The sequence below is a fragment of the Pleuronectes platessa genome, chromosome 11 (genome assembly GCF_947347685.1).
Source record: "Pleuronectes platessa chromosome 11, fPlePla1.1, whole genome shotgun sequence".
NCBI lineage: Eukaryota > Metazoa > Chordata > Actinopteri > Pleuronectiformes > Pleuronectidae > Pleuronectes > Pleuronectes platessa.
In genome coordinates this window covers 22,621,514-22,638,094 of record NC_070636.1, presented here as the reverse complement: position 1 = coordinate 22,638,094, position 16,581 = coordinate 22,621,514, and the positions used below count along the sequence as shown (strand labels likewise).

At 40.4% G+C, this 16,581-nt stretch overlaps 2 protein-coding genes across 3 annotated transcripts in view; both read left to right on the top strand.

Annotated features, from left to right (window-relative positions):
- On the top strand, nt 1–6,494 carry LOC128450388 (protein tyrosine phosphatase type IVA 2). Of its 2 annotated transcripts, none has more exons than XM_053433800.1 (8): nt 1–155; nt 907–1,051; nt 1,152–1,277; nt 1,992–2,648; nt 2,735–2,827; nt 3,239–3,369; nt 4,450–4,524; nt 4,647–6,494. In XM_053433800.1, exons 4-8 carry the CDS (start codon nt 2,553–2,555, stop codon nt 4,756–4,758), a joined length of 507 nt encoding a protein of 168 aa, XP_053289775.1. In that variant the 5' UTR covers nt 1–155; nt 907–1,051; nt 1,152–1,277; nt 1,992–2,552; the 3' UTR covers nt 4,759–6,494. The 2 variants fall into 2 exon arrangements, with proteins under 2 accessions (XP_053289775.1, XP_053289777.1); XM_053433802.1 differs by having other exon boundaries at nt 2–155; nt 910–1,051.
- Nucleotides 6,495–8,563: 2,069 nt separating this feature from the next.
- The window catches only part of LOC128450387 (apoptosis-stimulating of p53 protein 1), a 44,287-nt gene continuing 36,269 nt past the window's right edge, over nt 8,564–16,581 (top strand). Inside the window, exon 1 of the mRNA XM_053433797.1 lies at nt 8,564–9,109. Coding sequence (XP_053289772.1) covers nt 9,101–9,109 — 9 coding nt within the window. The 5' untranslated portion in view covers nt 8,564–9,100. The remainder of the gene's footprint in view (nt 9,110–16,581) is intronic.

The following is a 16,581-nucleotide window of genomic DNA, read 5'->3' as shown; positions in this document are numbered from 1 at the left end:
ACTTTTTTCGTGTTTTTTATTTTCATAATGCCGGCACCGGAAGCTGTTGGGATTATTGTGGCTAGCTCGACCCCTCTGTTCAACATGTCTCCTTCGCAGACCCTTCTCTGTCAGTAGAAGAAGCGTCGGGATTTATCGCCAAACAATTACGTGTTGTGAGTATTCAAAAACAACCGTGTGTTTTTCACGACGCTGCTCCTGTTGTCGCACCAGCCGCTGTGGCTGCTGTCATTCGGCTGTTGTTGAAAACCTGCCGCTGCTTTTAGCCTGGAAGTGTTAGCTCGCTGTTTATTCTGGGACCATGGTTGTTGACCTGGTTCTCCGTGACCTGACCAGCGCAGCCTCTAACGACAGAAGGGGATGCTGACCAGTATTTTAAAATCACATGTTTATAATTGATCTGTTTGTGTTCATAATAAGAGCCTTGGAAAAGCAGCTAGCAAGTAGCTATCTGGTAGCTAGTTGGTGATTTAACGTCAGAACATGGCACAGCTTGTTTGCTAAGAGTCAGCTGGTTGTTTCTGAACACAACTCCAGGCGTCCAGTCAAAACAAGCGGGTAGATCAACACTGAGCTCATTAGTGAGTAAAACTACACTGTGCTAAACAGTTAGCTGAGAGCCAATCACTGTCTGCAACCTGCAGGTATCAGATCGTTGATAGCATCTCAGCTAACTGTACTCATTCGCTCTGAAACACTGTGTTGTGTAACGCTCGTTGAGTATTATATGTCCCGTCGATCACACTCAAAAGCGAATCCTTTCGTTCCCGGGATAGTAACACATTAGCTACACAGGAGCTAATGCTAACGTTTGAACGGGGCGGTTGGTGTTGCTACATTTCCTCGTAGACATGTACCGCAGGTAGATGCCAACTGTCCAATGTTAACACGTTTTCTCCTACGCAGCAGGTTGGCACTAAGCTAGCGGGCCGTTGTCAGCCAGGAGCCAGAACATCAGCAGCAGCATCATCATCAATGGTGTGTCCACATCTCGGAGCCGTCACATTCTCCCGTGTGCGCTCGATGAACCATCTCCTCAGCTCTCAGCACAGTGAGTGTGTGCCTGGAGGCTGTGATGCCACCTGTCGATGCAGTGTATGTTGGCAGTGTCGTATAACACATGACAACCCACTTCCTTTTGTGTCTCTCAGGCTGCACATGTATGGCGTTTGCGAGGCTTGGAGGGGAGTTTTGCCAAGCCCAGCACCTGATGCTCATTGTGGACAAGTGAACAGGAGACAGCAGCAAGGCACACACACTGCCATTCACCTACACAGGTGTGTGTTGATACTGACTGGTTGTGTGTTTATGCGGGGACATCTTGTCATAGACAGGTTCACAGTTATTACTTTGTTACAGTCCAGTGACAACAGAGAGTAGTATATCAGTGTTGACATAGACCCAGTTTAGACCTGGTATTAACATCCGTACTGAGTGATTCAATCACAAGTGGTCCGCACTGATTTCTGGTTAGAACGCACCTGAATATGTCCTGAGATCTGATCACAGAACCACATTCAGAATTGGTCTGGGACACATATGGTCACATTAGTTTTGCTGTGTAAAGGCAAATGCCTCCTGGGCCACATGTGAAGTACCACTTACTCAGCTGATGACTCAGACCTGCTACAGTTTCACAAAAAAATCTAACTGTTTTACATGTCTCTGTGTCCATACATTGATTTTTCTTTGTGGCCAATGCAACGATGTTAACACTGAGCACCACATGATGATTGATACTTTTCATAAATTGGTGAAATCTCTACTTAGCACGCACGCTTGTCTTAACACACAGTGACATCAGGTACTGTCCTCTCAGACTGGGCGGAAACCAAAATAATTTGGTTTCCCAAACAGAATTTATGGATATGTTTATTTGCATATAGAGCAAGAGATGTCCCAATGTCCAGACTTCCGTGCACGTCTGAGAGCAGCCGTAGTTAGACTCAGAGCATTGTAATACATTTTAACACTGTTTTTCTCTCTCACAGGTCCTTCCTGCCATCTTGTTCAATCATATGAAGACAAGCCAACATTCAGTGTGTGACCTGTCCTGGGGAGTGGGGGAGGATCTGGACCAGGAGTTTCCTTTCTGCTCTTCTACTTTCCTGTTTTTCCTTCCTGCTTCACATCTCACTCTCACGAGTCTTCTCTGAATGGGCTAAGAGATTTGAAAGGAAAGAAGGATATATATTTTCTGTCCTCAGTTTTTTTTCTTCTGGACTTTAGGTGTCTTCTCCAGTCGTCCTCATCCCAAATCTGCTCATTTCAAATTTAGTTTTCAAGCGATCTTTTAAATTTTTTCCTTCACTGCCAAAAAAGTTCAGATTTTTATCCTGTTTCTTCTTTATTTATCTTTTCCCCCTGTTTTGATTCAAAAAACTTTTTATCGCCAATTGAGTAGAATATTTACATTTGTTGCCTATAAATAATTTTTAGTTCAGTGATATTTTTATTTTTTAGTATTCTAGAGTTTTACTTATTTATTTTTTTAAAGCACACTTTGCTTCTCATCTTTAATTCTTCATCAACAAACCTTTGCTGGTCTAAAGATGAACCGACCAGCTCCAGTGGAGATCTCCTATGAATGTCTGAGATTCCTCATCACGCACAACCCCACCAATGCACAACTGGGAAGGTTTATAGAGGTAGCGCATTTTTTAAGATTGCATTTCTTTACTGTTATGTAATTGTGGAAGTCTTGGTATCTTTAACGATGACTCTACTCTGATAGGATCTGAAGGCATTTGGAGTTAACACCTTGGTACGAGTGTGTGCTGCTACATATGACAAGACACCGGTCGAACAAGAAGGCATACAAGTTCTGGTAAGTGATGAATGTGAATCTGCCATTGAAGCTGACTAATGCAGTGCCCGTTCTAAATCTGTCAGTTTAAAGTGTTCTGGTCTCTTCGTCTCATGCTCCTCAATATACTGTCACTTTTTATTGTTTGTGTGCTGGACGTTAGGTGAGGAGCTTTTTATAAATGAGGGAAGTGAGAGAACTTTGTGTTCATCCTATCTGGTTAATATTTGGAATGAAGATTTTATGATTAGAAAAAATATTTTTTGTTAGTGTTCATGTGTGTGGATATAAGTTTGAAGGATTTACTTAAGAGGTGATATTTTTTCATACACAACATGTTGCCAATTTTAGCCTAGCCGCCACAAACCCACGACAGGTGATATGTTAGCAGCTAAAAGAGCGGATCAAATAAAGACTTCCTTTTCCTTCCAGGATTGGCCATTTGATGATGGCTCAGCTCCTCCAGACCGGTTGGTGGACGACTGGTTGAACCTGCTTCAGACAAAGTTTAGAGACGAGCCTGGCTGCTGTGTGGCTGTGCACTGTGTTGCTGGACTGGGACGGTCAGTATGCACCACACACAGGATTGAATAAGTTAAGATACCAACAAAGTGCCAAGATAAACTAACCAGTAATTTACTGATGCACAACATCTCAATCTAGAGCCCATGGAAGAGTTTTTTTAAAGTTGATGATGATTTTGATATTGGAGGATTTACTAAGAAATTTGATAATATATATAGAGATTAAAGTTCCTTGTTGCTATGACACATTTCCTGCAACTGGATTTCACAGACGTATATGAGATCCATGTAGATCAAAACATGATTTTCTACTTCAGAAGACAAACTCCGGCAGCACCTGTTTAATGGGGTCATATGTGTTGGACTCGTACCTGGCATTGGCTAGTTAGCCAGTAGGCCCCTGAGGCTGTGGAGAATGTTATCAGTGCTTTAATATGTAACTTAAGATATTTGTGTTTGGTTTAGTTTTGAAATCAATATAAATGTTTTTTACATGCGTTGCTGGATGCTCTGTAAGTACTGATGTTGTACAACAAGCATGTGGTTTTCTTCCTGGATATCTCCTAATGGGCCAATGAAGCTGTCTGCATATCACCATGTGACAGCGTGGTGTGTGTTTCAAGCCTGGGCCCACTGGCCACTTAGAACCGTGTTAGTTATAATGTTGTAGGATAATGCAAAAGTAGCCTGCAGCAGCATGGATGTATTAATCCCCCACTGCCACCTTTCTCTAAGATTTAATTTTGCTTTAATCCCTGTAAGAAGCTAAAGTATATATTTGTTTCTTTCTATTGCTCTAATCATTGGTTAGTTGGCTGTTCCAAATGAATACTGATGTATGATTAGCTTAATTTGGCCGATTGAATTAATATCGTGATATCGGTTTGGCTCCAGTGAAAATTAGGTGTTTATTTTTCAGTTGTAATGTTACAGTGTGTTAAGCTATGTTTGTCACTGCCCTTTGATCCGTAGCTGCAGGGATCCAAAGTAATATGGCCTTAACTTCATAAAGAAGAAAGCTCAACTAAATAACAAAGTTGAACTTTTAATATGGAGTGTTGTTTCTCTGTTCCCAAACAGATGGCTTTACTCCTGTGTCTATTTGTTCTTTGTCCTCAGAGCTCCTGTGTTGGTGGCCCTGGCTCTAATTGAGTGTGGGATGGAGTATGAAGATGCGGTGCACTTCATAAGACTGTGAGTGTCAAGATTTTTTTTTTCCTCATTTGACTTTATATTAATAACAACTGCTCTATCTTTTCATGTACCATGTTCAGTACCATCCCTGTAATTACTCATGTCTGTCTCTTTCATGTTAGGAAGCGTCGTGGGGCGTTCAACTCCAAGCAGCTGCTTTACCTTGAAAGCTACAAACCTAAACTGTGTCTGCGCTCCAAAGACGCCAACGGGCAGAGCTGTTGTATACAGTAGGAATCTACGACCCCAAAATAGCCTCACCGCAACTTCTTAGGAGAGTTAACCTCTTTGGTTACATTTTTCTGTAAACATTTACCCCTTGATCGTTATTCAAAGCCCTTCATGTAATTTCATGAAGTAAGCGATTCTGTGGAACGACTGTAGATCGATTTGAACTGAGGGAACAAAGTCAATTCACTGCTTCTTCAGCAGCTCATCTTCCCACATTCCTACCTGTGCATAGCCAAGGTAAACCACTGATCTCAAAAAGATGGGATTAACCAAAAACATGAGTAAGTGGGACAACGCACTAAGCAAGTGTGACCAAATTAATGTTACCCTCATGTCAAACAGAAATTGGGCAACATCTTTCCCCCTTTCATCCTATTCAGCTCTGCTCTCTCCAACGTTGAAACAGCTCACGATGTTCACGCGGGTCTTCACCTTTTCCATATTTCATCATCTTATTTGGGCTAGCTGTAGTCTGTGGTTCTTCAGCACTAAGCAATTGGAGCACCACTGTGAATATTATTGTGATTATACAATCCTGTGATTTAGCATTGTTAGCATTTCCAGTGGCTAACAATAGTTGTTACGTTCTGAAACAGCTGTGGAGGTGTTCGTTATCCGAGGCCACTTTTAAACGTCATCCCTCGATAGTAGAAGACACTTGAGTGATAACATTATCTCATTTAAGATATAACGGGTAATATTTACAAAACTCACACCAAGAAAGATGATTACAGTACTGTTAGCACATACTTCTTACGACTGTTCCTGTGGAAATCGCAGCCCCCCCCCTTCTTTGTTTGAGCATGAACACCCTTGTTGCTGATTGGGTGAAACACTGTTGTGCTGTTCAGGTCACCCAGCTTTCTTTGTTTCCCAAATACAATTTTTTTTTTTGCCCACACACAGTGAGTGTACAGCTAGCTGGCCAAGAGGAGATAGTGTCAGAATTTGACTAAATGTATTTTGGATTAAAATATGCCTTCCTTTAACTGTCCCTGTGAACTCAAGTTTTCTTGGCTGTAAAAATGGAAAAACAATCACAAAGGTCACCCTCTACATTCAAAGTTATAGATGCAGCTAAAATAAATGCTGCTGATGCAAACAGATTTTCTAATTGAGAATTTTGACAATTCTCAATTAAAAATGATATAGCATTGAGTTGGCAGTATGTGCTATCAGAGGCATGCTGGTTTATTGCACATCAAACCACACAGTGGTCCACACTAATTTATTTATTTTTTTTAATTGTTCCACTTACTGACCAAAAAATTGCTCTGCAGCCAGATTGTGGCACAGAAAGAAACAGATTTAACAAAAACGTGTTCAGAAGAGGAAAACATAAATGGAACAATCTACCTACTTAGTGTTTTTCCCACGTAGGTCAAAGGAGCACAGTCTGCTTCTCTGGAACAAAGTCACGTCACAATCTTCCAAAAACTTTCTGTGTTTTTCCAGCAACAAGCATGGAACAGGACTGTGAAGCCAACATGGCTGCCACTGAACACGCAATGGCCATTGTCTCTGTCCGGTTCTGTACCTACATGGCTGTCTGCTCAGCTGCTGTGTTTGTGATTTTGGTCTTTGTGATGGTCTTGTTTATTTTCTTTCCCTTGTACCTCTTATCTATTTGTACTTTGTGTTTATTTAATGACTCCACTGTGTTTCTTTGTGAAATGTTCGTCTGCTGGAGGGAAAAAAAATCAATTAGTCTTGAAAAATTAAAGTGTTTCGTACTTTAACTGTTGTGAGTTCTTTTTTCTTTCTGAAAACTGTCCAGTATTGTATCTTTGTCTGTTGTGAACTTGAGAAAAAACACATTAACACAGTTCATATCAGTGTCACATATTTCCCAAAAGGCATTTAAAGTACTTATATGCTTAAATGGGTATTTATGTATGAATATATGTGTATATACCCGCAATTCTAACTTAACAAACTGCATGTGTGCTTCTACACAAAATCAATCTCCCAGTGATGTTGAGCTGTAGATTCAACCTCACAGATGTCCAATGTGAGGCTGAGCCTGGGCCCGACCTCAGTTAAGTGTGGGATTGTGTGTGAGAGACAGTGAGCGATGGCCTCTGGCTGTGGCGATACTGTGTGAATGTGTCTGTCAGGGTGGAATCACAGCATCATGGAGCCAATGGATGATTCAAGGCTGACTGCCTTTATTGACTGACCTGGGAACACACGCACAGGGACTAACCTTGAACAAAGGAGCCACAGTGAACACACACAATAAATGTCCATGAACTGTGGTGAAGACCCAGTTTTTTAATGCATCTTAGGAAGAGTTCTAGTTGTTGTTAAGATTCAAATACAATAACCGACTGATTAATCAATGATCAAATTGAAACTGCTTGCCGGTACCTAAAGGAAAATGTTTATCATTGTTTCCTTAAACGATAAATCAACAGCAAACAGAGCTCCAAATTATATATTCTGGTGCATGTTTTAAAGTTAATATTAGATCATGTATATTTATTTATTCAACTTTCGGTTTTTATTGGTGTCACAAAATCGTATACAGAGATATGTTTAAAACACCAATATAGCAACACACAACAAAGACAAAAATCTTCCTACGTGTTGTTTAATGTAACAACTGCAGTCTCTCCAAACGACTATCTCTGTGTTCACCACATTTTTAAAGGACAGAACAGGATGGGTGTGTATACACAATGATGAAGATGTAGATAACAACTTCTAGTCCCTTATTCTCAGTGGAAAATAATCACCACTATAATAAAAAATGCAGAGTATCTGCACCAATACATTAATTTCTATATTCACTTAATTACTAACAGTAATGCTGGGCGTCAAGTGAGATAAAAAATAAATTAAAAAAAGAGTTTAATCTAGCAGCTGCATATTTATAGAATCAAATTGTTAAAAGGCCAAGTTCAAATCTTTTTCAGCTAGTGTTGATTGCTCCTGTTGCCAGTAGATGGCAATAATGTCTTCTCAAACTGGAACACTTTTCAAGTCATTTGTACTTTGAATAGAAACTTGACAGTTGTTTTCCAGTAGACTGACTCCAGTTATGTTTACCAGGCTGAACACATGACAAATACGGTATCACACAAAAGGTGCTAAGTACTGGAATGTTTGTACAGTGTGACTTCGAAGTGGACAAACGGACACACACAGCTCTACACTGTCCTTGGCCGCTGTGGACAGCTCTGTGATAATCTGCTGAATTTATGACAGCTGAACGTCTCTAAACTTGCTGACCGTGTTTGTGTGCGTGTGTGTGTGTGTGTGTGTGTGTGTGTGTGTGTGTGTGTGTGTGTGTGTGTGTGTGTGCTTTAATGTCCTAAAGGCACTGCTCTCCATACTGCATTTGCATGTAACCAGAACAAATTGATTGAACACTGAATTGAACACATATATCAGATTTTCATCTTTTTCTTTTTTAATCTGTTATGAAAAAGCATAACAGCAATCTCATAACGGGATTGTTTTAAAACAAACTACATCCTCTAATACATTCTGAACAAGTGCTCACTATATACAAAATGTTATATAACTTAGCACAGTCTACGCTATTATCTGTGTAAGCTCTCCAACAGTGTAGTACAACTTTGTCGGTGCCGACTCTGCCTAGAGAGGGCGCTCTTGCACAAAGTGAATAAACAGCATGTGTGGAAAATAGCATTGATTGTTGTAGTGGTCGATGGGTCCACCACCTAGTTTTACTGCACATGAAAATGAACCTGGAAGCTATATTGTGAGGAGGAGGAGGAGGAGGAAAGACATGGAGGGGAAGGAGAGAGGGAGGGAGGGAGGGAGGTGGTGGCGGCTGGGAGGAGGGATGATCGGGACGGTGACCCAGTTCACCCTGCACACCAACCCACTCATGACCAGAGGATGAGAGTCACAGGGATTTGAATGGTGAAGCTGCAGCGGCTGTTTCCAGGTTTCTTACATCCAGCAGTTTTTCAGTTGTGGCCTTAAAACAAAAAGAAGACAGAGAGAGAGAGACAGAGAGAGAGAGAGAGAGAGAGAGAGAGAGAGAGAGAGAGAGAGACAGAGAGAGAGCGACCTTTACCGTCTCTGTGTGTTAGGGAGAGAGAGAGGAAGGAAGGAAGAGGGAGGGATTGAACTAAGGAAAGTGGAGTTTTTTTTAGGTTTCCACAGCATCTGGAGACCTGAGCGGATCTACAGACACACAAGAGGAAGAACAAGAATAGTTTGGACGTACGAAGGACTATCAGAAACAAGAGGAAAAGGCTGGATAAAAAACGACACCTTAAAAGAGGAGAAGAGAAGAGAGGAGTCGAGGAGGAGAAGTAGTTGGTCTAACGGGACGGGAGAGGAGCAGAGTTGTGTCACAGCAGCAGGAATGTTACCGGTGAGTGTCTCATTGAGTCAAATATTTCAAACACATTGGAAACACAGTAGTTTCTCATTGTATCCAAACAGTCGCAGCTGGATTAAAGTTACACACATCTGCAGCAGTGCGGGTTGTGTGGGGGTCACGGAGTCCAGAGGAGCGAGTACAGACCATAGAGCTGCTGTCTTCAGTGATCACATAGCAGACCTAGAATTACCCACTGATTCTATTGATTGTATGTTGTAGATAAATGATTTGTCATTACAGCTGCCGAGAGTTTGTCTCACGGGGAGTACACAACTCAGTGAATGGACAGGAAGTCCAACTGATACCCACAATCAGAGCAGATGTGAACCGCCGCTGTACACAGGGGCGGGCGGGTCACTGTGAAGTTCAGGAAGACTCGAACAGCCGATCCTTTCCAATAGTTTCATTCATTCATTCATTCAAAATTGCATGAACTTACTTAAAGTTGATTTAGGTTGCTTCAATTTGCCAAAATAAAACGAATTAAAAAGGAGGTGAAGTCAAAATATAATACTAATAATTTAGTATTAAATTGTTAGTATTATAATTTGAAAATATGTGAATTGGAGGTCAGGTTGTTTATTTTTGTACCCTATCATTAATATGGTGTAAAAAAAAGGCTAGCACTATATATATACTCTAATAAGTGTTGATTAATGTATTTAATATGATCAATCCTCCTGTGGACCCTGAATGCTGCAGCGTAAAACAGATATAATGACATATGTCTTCACAAGAGGTGTTAAACTGCACATTACAGTCTTTAATAAACCCTGTATTACATGGTGTCAATGCTGACTGGGGGGGATATAGTAAAGTGTTACCATAACTCAACCAGCCTTCAAAGGAAATCTCACAATGTGTGGAGGTTTAAACGTGCAAGTGGAGAGATAACTTACTACTGAACTTACTTTGATGATATCAGAAGAAACACACAAGAAGTCACCAAGACATCAGTAACTAACATGGTATTTTAAGATATTCTGTATTTACTGGATAAATGTGCCAGTAAAGTGATTTAAACTTTGCAATAATCCCACATCTAAAATCCTTTTGAGTTGTATACATTTGCATGCCTATACTTAGCTGTTTTGATTCATTTGGTTATTTGTATATTAATTTTGTAATATGTTCATCAGTGGGGCTTTTATTTATGATCAGGTAATGATCAGAACTTTTTTTGTATTTTATATCAGTTTTTACACTGATTTAAAGGTGTGTGTGTGTGTGTGTGTGTGTGTGTGTGTGTGTGTGTGAATGTGAGTGCATCTTGTACACATGCATGTGCATGTGTTTGTTTGTGAGAGAGAGAGCAAGGAGGGAGAAACAACCCCCGGGCACACCCCAAATACACTCGCACACATGCTTTTGTGCATATGTTGTGCATTTGCTCATCATCCAAGACTTGAATATTTGCAATACATTCATGCCTCAGTATTTAGCTCAGATGTTGGTTCTACAAAACAGAACTCCTAGTGTTGTATTTACCTGCATCATCAGCCTATACATTGCTTGTAACATTTTCTTACTGTTTCTGATGAGATAGAAATGGTGCTTCTTAGAGGATGTTGGGAGCATTTACACATGCTTACGTTAGCAGAGAAAAGGGGTGAGGGTTTGGGGGGTTATGTGTATTTTAATATTCTGACAAAAGTAAAACTATTAACCGCTTCCCACAACTGGAATCTGGAATGAAGATCTTGACCTCCCAACAGTGAAATGAGTAAACCATTAGTATTCCTGTTTCCAATCCTGTCTCTTCTCTCTCTCACACACACAGACACACACACACACACACACACACACACACAGAAAACACTACAACTCTTTGTGGCTGAGCTATGCTGCTGTCAGCTCCACACAATGCACTGAAGATATAGAGATGTGTTTACTGCAGGGACACACACACACACACAGTGGGGGAGAGAGACTGTCACCTTGACCTTTCACCCCCGCCCTGAACGCTCTTCCGGGTTCGGGCCTTTTCATCGGGAGATTTGACTTGTGTAATTGTCCCAGTGTTAACAGCGCTGTGACTGTAAGGTTGCGCGCAGCCGCCATTAACAACACTTACAGTATGTATCTAAACTGCAGGGGAAATGCTTCCTTTCCATACTCCTCCTCTCACCATTTTGCACCCACTGCTGCTCACATGACCGATGCAACCAATGCAAAACAGAGTATGATATCATCTCCCTCTGAAATGTTGAGCAGCTAACACATATTTTCCTGGAGCAGCTGGCAATGTTGCTGCCACCACTTTCATTCCTCATGGACACAGAAAGTAGTCCCTGCTAAATCCCAGTACGCTCGTTTATTATACATTCCAAGAGTGGAAGTACATTTAAACTGATTTAAAAGTTTTTTAAATAATTTAGTGGATTACAGGATTGGTACTTTCTGATGTTTGATATCTTGTGTTAAACGTTTAAGAAAGAACCGGAACAAAAACGATTCATTGACATAAGACAGCACACTGGTTCAGAAGTGTATAGGAGATTTTCTCTCTGAATGAGTGGAACCTCATGTTTCGGTGGCCACATGCAGTTCCTATAGAGACAGTGCAGACTGATTTGTGTGTACTACGTGTGAGTGTGTGTTTGGGTTTGTGCAGCGGGAAGTGGGGGTGGCTGGAACGCACACACATCCCTGTCAGCTGTCACTGTGGTCCACCGCTGTGCTCACACACACACACACACATGCAGAAACTGCTGCTGGGACCTTTGTATTTGTTTCTTTTCACTCTACCATTCTTTCATTCATAATCTTTAGTTATATCCTTCAAATTAGAAGAAAACATCTCCTTCTCCTCTTTCACTCCTCAGATTGTATTTATTTGCTTTGTCAGAATTTATCCTGACATCAGAAACACACATCATAACTCTGGAGTATCATATTGTTTGGTATAATCCTTTAAGAATCTAATTGATCACAATGGGATTAGAGCTCATTCCATAGTCCATTCATTGCATGTTGCTGTAGAAAGAAAAAGCATTAGCCCTTTTCCCAAAGCGTAAATTTCATGTAATATGAATGTCTTCAGTGAGTGCTACATATATCTGACATATCGGACTCCATGTTTAGGGCTGTGAAACCCACCACCTTATTAGCAGGTGTTACTTGAAGCTTCCTCACTGAGCTATTTTCTCCTCAGTGTGTAATACTTTCCTAATTTTGGTCGATGTAAAAAAGGACATGTCTTCATGTGCGGTATTTAAATGGCAGCGGTTTCCTGCTCCACACCCACACCAGCTACTCTTACCGCCATCAAACCATTGTTTTACATGTCACAGAAATTTGATTTACACCATCCGGGACTCAACCAGCTGCTTATCAAGTCATCGTCCAACAATTCAGGCCAGTATGAGCTGGATTCAGACATAAGAAAACGTACTGGGCACCAGTTTGACAGATGGCCCCGATTGAAGAGCGGATATAAACTCACCACACCCCAGATCCCAACACAGTCCATCATCATTTAAAACATATTAAACCAACCCTAAAGCCACCTTAACAGCATCTTTGTTACATAATTCACATTCTCAAAAAATGACTGTTACGCCATCCACACCACTTTTGCAGGTGTGCAGTTGACCGAAGCATAGTCATATATAAATATGACCCAGTAACATTTTAAAATGCAGAGATAGTGTTCTGTAGTGTTATAATGTATTTTACAGGAATGGTTTGACATTTTTCACAACGTGCTTATTCACTTTCCAACAGGAAGTCATATAAGACAAATGTAAAAAATAAATATGTCTGTACATTATGAGGCTACAGCTAGCAGCCTGTTAGCTTCGCTCAGCATAAAGACTTGAAACAAGGGGATGCTTTAGTATAGACTATATATAGATATAGGAGACGTGTCTACACTTTGTAATACAATCCAGAAATGAACCTACAATATCCCATGTCCGAACTCTGGGATCTAGCAATCGGGGGATAGAGTCACGGTCGCAAGGTCCCATCGATACATGTGCTCAACCAATCATGAGTGAGTCTCATGACTCTAAAAGTAAATAAAAATGAAATTTGCCATCTTACAGGATGTGAACTAGAAACAGGCAGCTGGCTGAGACTGATGAGTTACTGCAGTCAGGGCTTATACATTTAACAGCAGGTAGCATACAAACAATGAATAATGTGTTAAATCACGTTTTTGGAAGTGTTTGAATTTTGTATGTTTTTTAAGGCTGTGTCCGAAATCACCCACTCATTCAATAACCCCCTCTTTACTATATAGTGACTTCTAGAGGAGTAAATCATGTCTCATCAGCAAAAGACACTACTTGACCCATTTCTTCTCTGCCGGTAATCTCATCACTGCTGCAGGTTTATGCGTACAAAAATAACTTCGGCCGGTGGAAAATCCCACAATTAATGAGAAATGTTTATTTTACTTTTAGTATTAATATTTTTTAGGTAAAAACAAGATAAATGACCATCTCTAAATGCAGAAATAAACTTGTTTGATGCAGATGTGATGCTCAGCTCGTATTTACATTTGTACTACATCTGTTGTACACTAATATTCAAGAAAATGCTTTATCGCTATATATAGTGAATATTGAGTAATTTCGGACACAGCGTAATTCAAAACAGTCAAGTTAGCTGTTTCCGTCTGTTTCCATTCTGTGTGCTAAGCTAAGCTAACAAGCTGCTGGTGACAGCTTCCTACTGGTGTATTTTTTAACAAGCATAATTCCACACGTTGGCCTATTGTGCTGAGTTCTGTACTGGTTTCCCAACAGGAACTCGGATAACAAGCTACAGGACCTTTTATTTTATAATTATTTGCTTAACCTAACTTATCACTGATAGATAAAATATATGTGCCACAAATGTAAAAGTGATGAGTGTTACTTTTATACCTATTGTAAATATGTGTCCAGTCATTGTGAGCAGCTGGTGACAACTGATATGCAACTTTTTCGACAGCCATTTAGACTGGCTCTGTGTGTGTGTGTGTGTGTGTGTGTGTGTGTGTGTGTGTGTGCGCTCTCACACGTCTCTCACAAGTGTCTGTGATGTGGTTGTATTGTCTTGAGTGGGTTGAACTACAGTACTGTCCCTTTGAAGAACTTGGAAGAACATTTTGTTTATAAGAATATGAGGTCCTGTGGAGACACCCCCCACACACACAGACTTTTAAAGGAGGCACGTTTTAATTCAGAGTGCTTTGGTAATAAAAGTGGAAGTCACCGAAAGTGCTTCTGGCGTGTATAACAAAAGACTACTTTTCTAATAAACTTAAAAATGAATAAATTAAAAATAAAATGACTGTCTGATGGATCTGATGATGAATCTTAAATGTCTGACGATGCCATAATTCTTGCTGTTGTTTTTTTTTATATTTTTTTTTTTATTCAAAGAATCCTTCACTTTGCTGAAACATAACAATGGTTACGTGGAGTTATTAGAAGTGTCATGATATTTCAGTACACCGTCTCCAGGCAGCGACTGCAAAGGATTGTGGGACATAAAAATCTGCATGAGCCACGTGACTGCTAATCTGTGATTGAAGCTTTTGTCCTCTTACTGTGTGTGTGTGTGTGTGTGTGTGAGAGAGAGAGAGAGAGAGAGAGAGAGAGAGAGAGAGAATAAGTGAAAAAGGGGTCAAGAATTAGAGGTCAGGGTAAAGTAGAAGTTAAAGGACCAGACAGAGTTTTAGACTACTGTCGTGTGAGTCGATGAATTTATTACACTATGCATTTTAATGTAGATTGGTATTTATGTTGATGATACTACATGTCTGTCTCCGTCCTCTGCATCGTTTACTGATTTTCTGTCTAGTCCAATACAGCTCTCTATGTGTGTGTGTGTTGAGTACATGCACACAACATGTGACCCTGTGTGTGTGTGTGTGTGTGTGTGTGTGTGTGTGTGTGTGTGTGTGTGTGACACTCTGCCAGTGTACATTCTGTGTCCTTCCTGTTTGTTTGTGTGTATGTTTCAGTGTGTGTGTAACAGGGCAGTCACGCTGCAGTATATCTGTGTAGCCTCTCATATCTCTGGCCTCCAGCTCCTCCACTTCTGGACAGCTTCTCTCCACACCACTGTTCAACCACTACACATATATGCATGTTTTACTTGCAATTTTTGTGATTTAGTACATAAAGTCATTAATTTTCAGGATAATATCTTTAGGTACTTTTCCTCAGTCTAGACCGGTCGTTGCTGGTGGTCTGTTAGATTAGTGTTAAGACTTTTTCATGTTCCTGTAATTATGAATCTTTCACTATGTGGACTTAAATATATATTTACAGGCTGCACTAAAGGCAGAGTTAGATAAAGTACCATCATCTGCTGCAATAATGCAGCATCAATGGTTTTATAAGTGGAGGTGTCACTCTTGACCCTAAGTGACCTGGCCGGCTCCAGCTCTGCTGGACTCATGGCTAAAAAAGAGATCAGAGTGTCTGGGACTTGTTTTAGACTTGACAATTCAGTTGTCTCTAATGAAGAAGTCAGTCAAGCAACAGTCTGATGACGAGTATTTAGGAAGTGTCACATTAACATTTGATATATCAGGGGAAATAAAGGACTTACCTAGGGACTCAAAGACTAAACTATGGCTGTCTGTGCAGCAGCAACTTTATAGAATAAACATTAGTACAGGGTTGTTGTAAATGTAATAACACCAATAAATGTGTGTTACCAATACATGAATAAGCGGGGCAATATATATATTAGGTTAACAACACATTTACAGTATAACAGAATTAGACCTGTTTAAATATTAATATAACATTTTTACCACCATTAATTAAACTTTAAAGAAAAAAATGAATACATTTTAAGATAATGTTTACGAATATAATATCATATAAAATATAAAAGCAATTCAGTTTGATAAGATTGATATGAATACCTAAGTTAACACTAATTTGTTAACTAACTGATTTTTAAGACTTTTTGGTTCATTTGTGATTCCCCCTCTCTTGCATAAAGCGTTTTGTTCCTATGAAACATTTGATATTGTCAAAAACAACACAGCTTTTAACATTTCATCCAAATGTAAGTTCTGTATGTGAGGGTTATCCATGTGTTGGTGCCTTTGTTAGGATGAAGAACAGCATCAGGAGGAACTAACCGCTGCCCCCCCGAGCTGGCATGCTGAGTTACTTCCTGCCCCTGTAGAGAGGACAGGGACCTGTGAGGGACACATGAGGCGTCTTGATAAAGAATTACATTTGGACCCTGAAGCTGACGAGTACAATCTTCCCGTCACACCCTCAGGTTAATCACGTCTTAACAGTAAAGACAGATGCTCCTCCATCATATCAGATAGATATAATGGAAGACATTGATCTCATTGTCAGACAGCAAACATGTTCAGTCCCGTCTCCCATCAGTCTTCTCCTCCTCACCCTCTCTCTCTACCTCTCCTCATATTTACTGAAAGCCGACTCCCCCCCTACCTCCCTCCACTCCTCCCTCCCTGACACACACTCTTATTT

Bases quoted from the DNA above. Each gene is read 5' to 3' on its own strand.
- LOC128450388 (XM_053433800.1), top strand. From the start codon at position 2,553: ATGAACCGACCAGCTCCAGTGGAGATCTCCTATGAATGTCTGAGATTC. The intron at 3,370-4,449 runs GTCAGTATGCAC...CTTTGTCCTCAG, and splicing joins TGTGTTGCTGGACTGGGACG to AGCTCCTGTGTTGGTGGCCC. The intron at 4,525-4,646 runs GTGAGTGTCAAG...CTTTCATGTTAG, and splicing joins GCGGTGCACTTCATAAGACT to GAAGCGTCGTGGGGCGTTCA.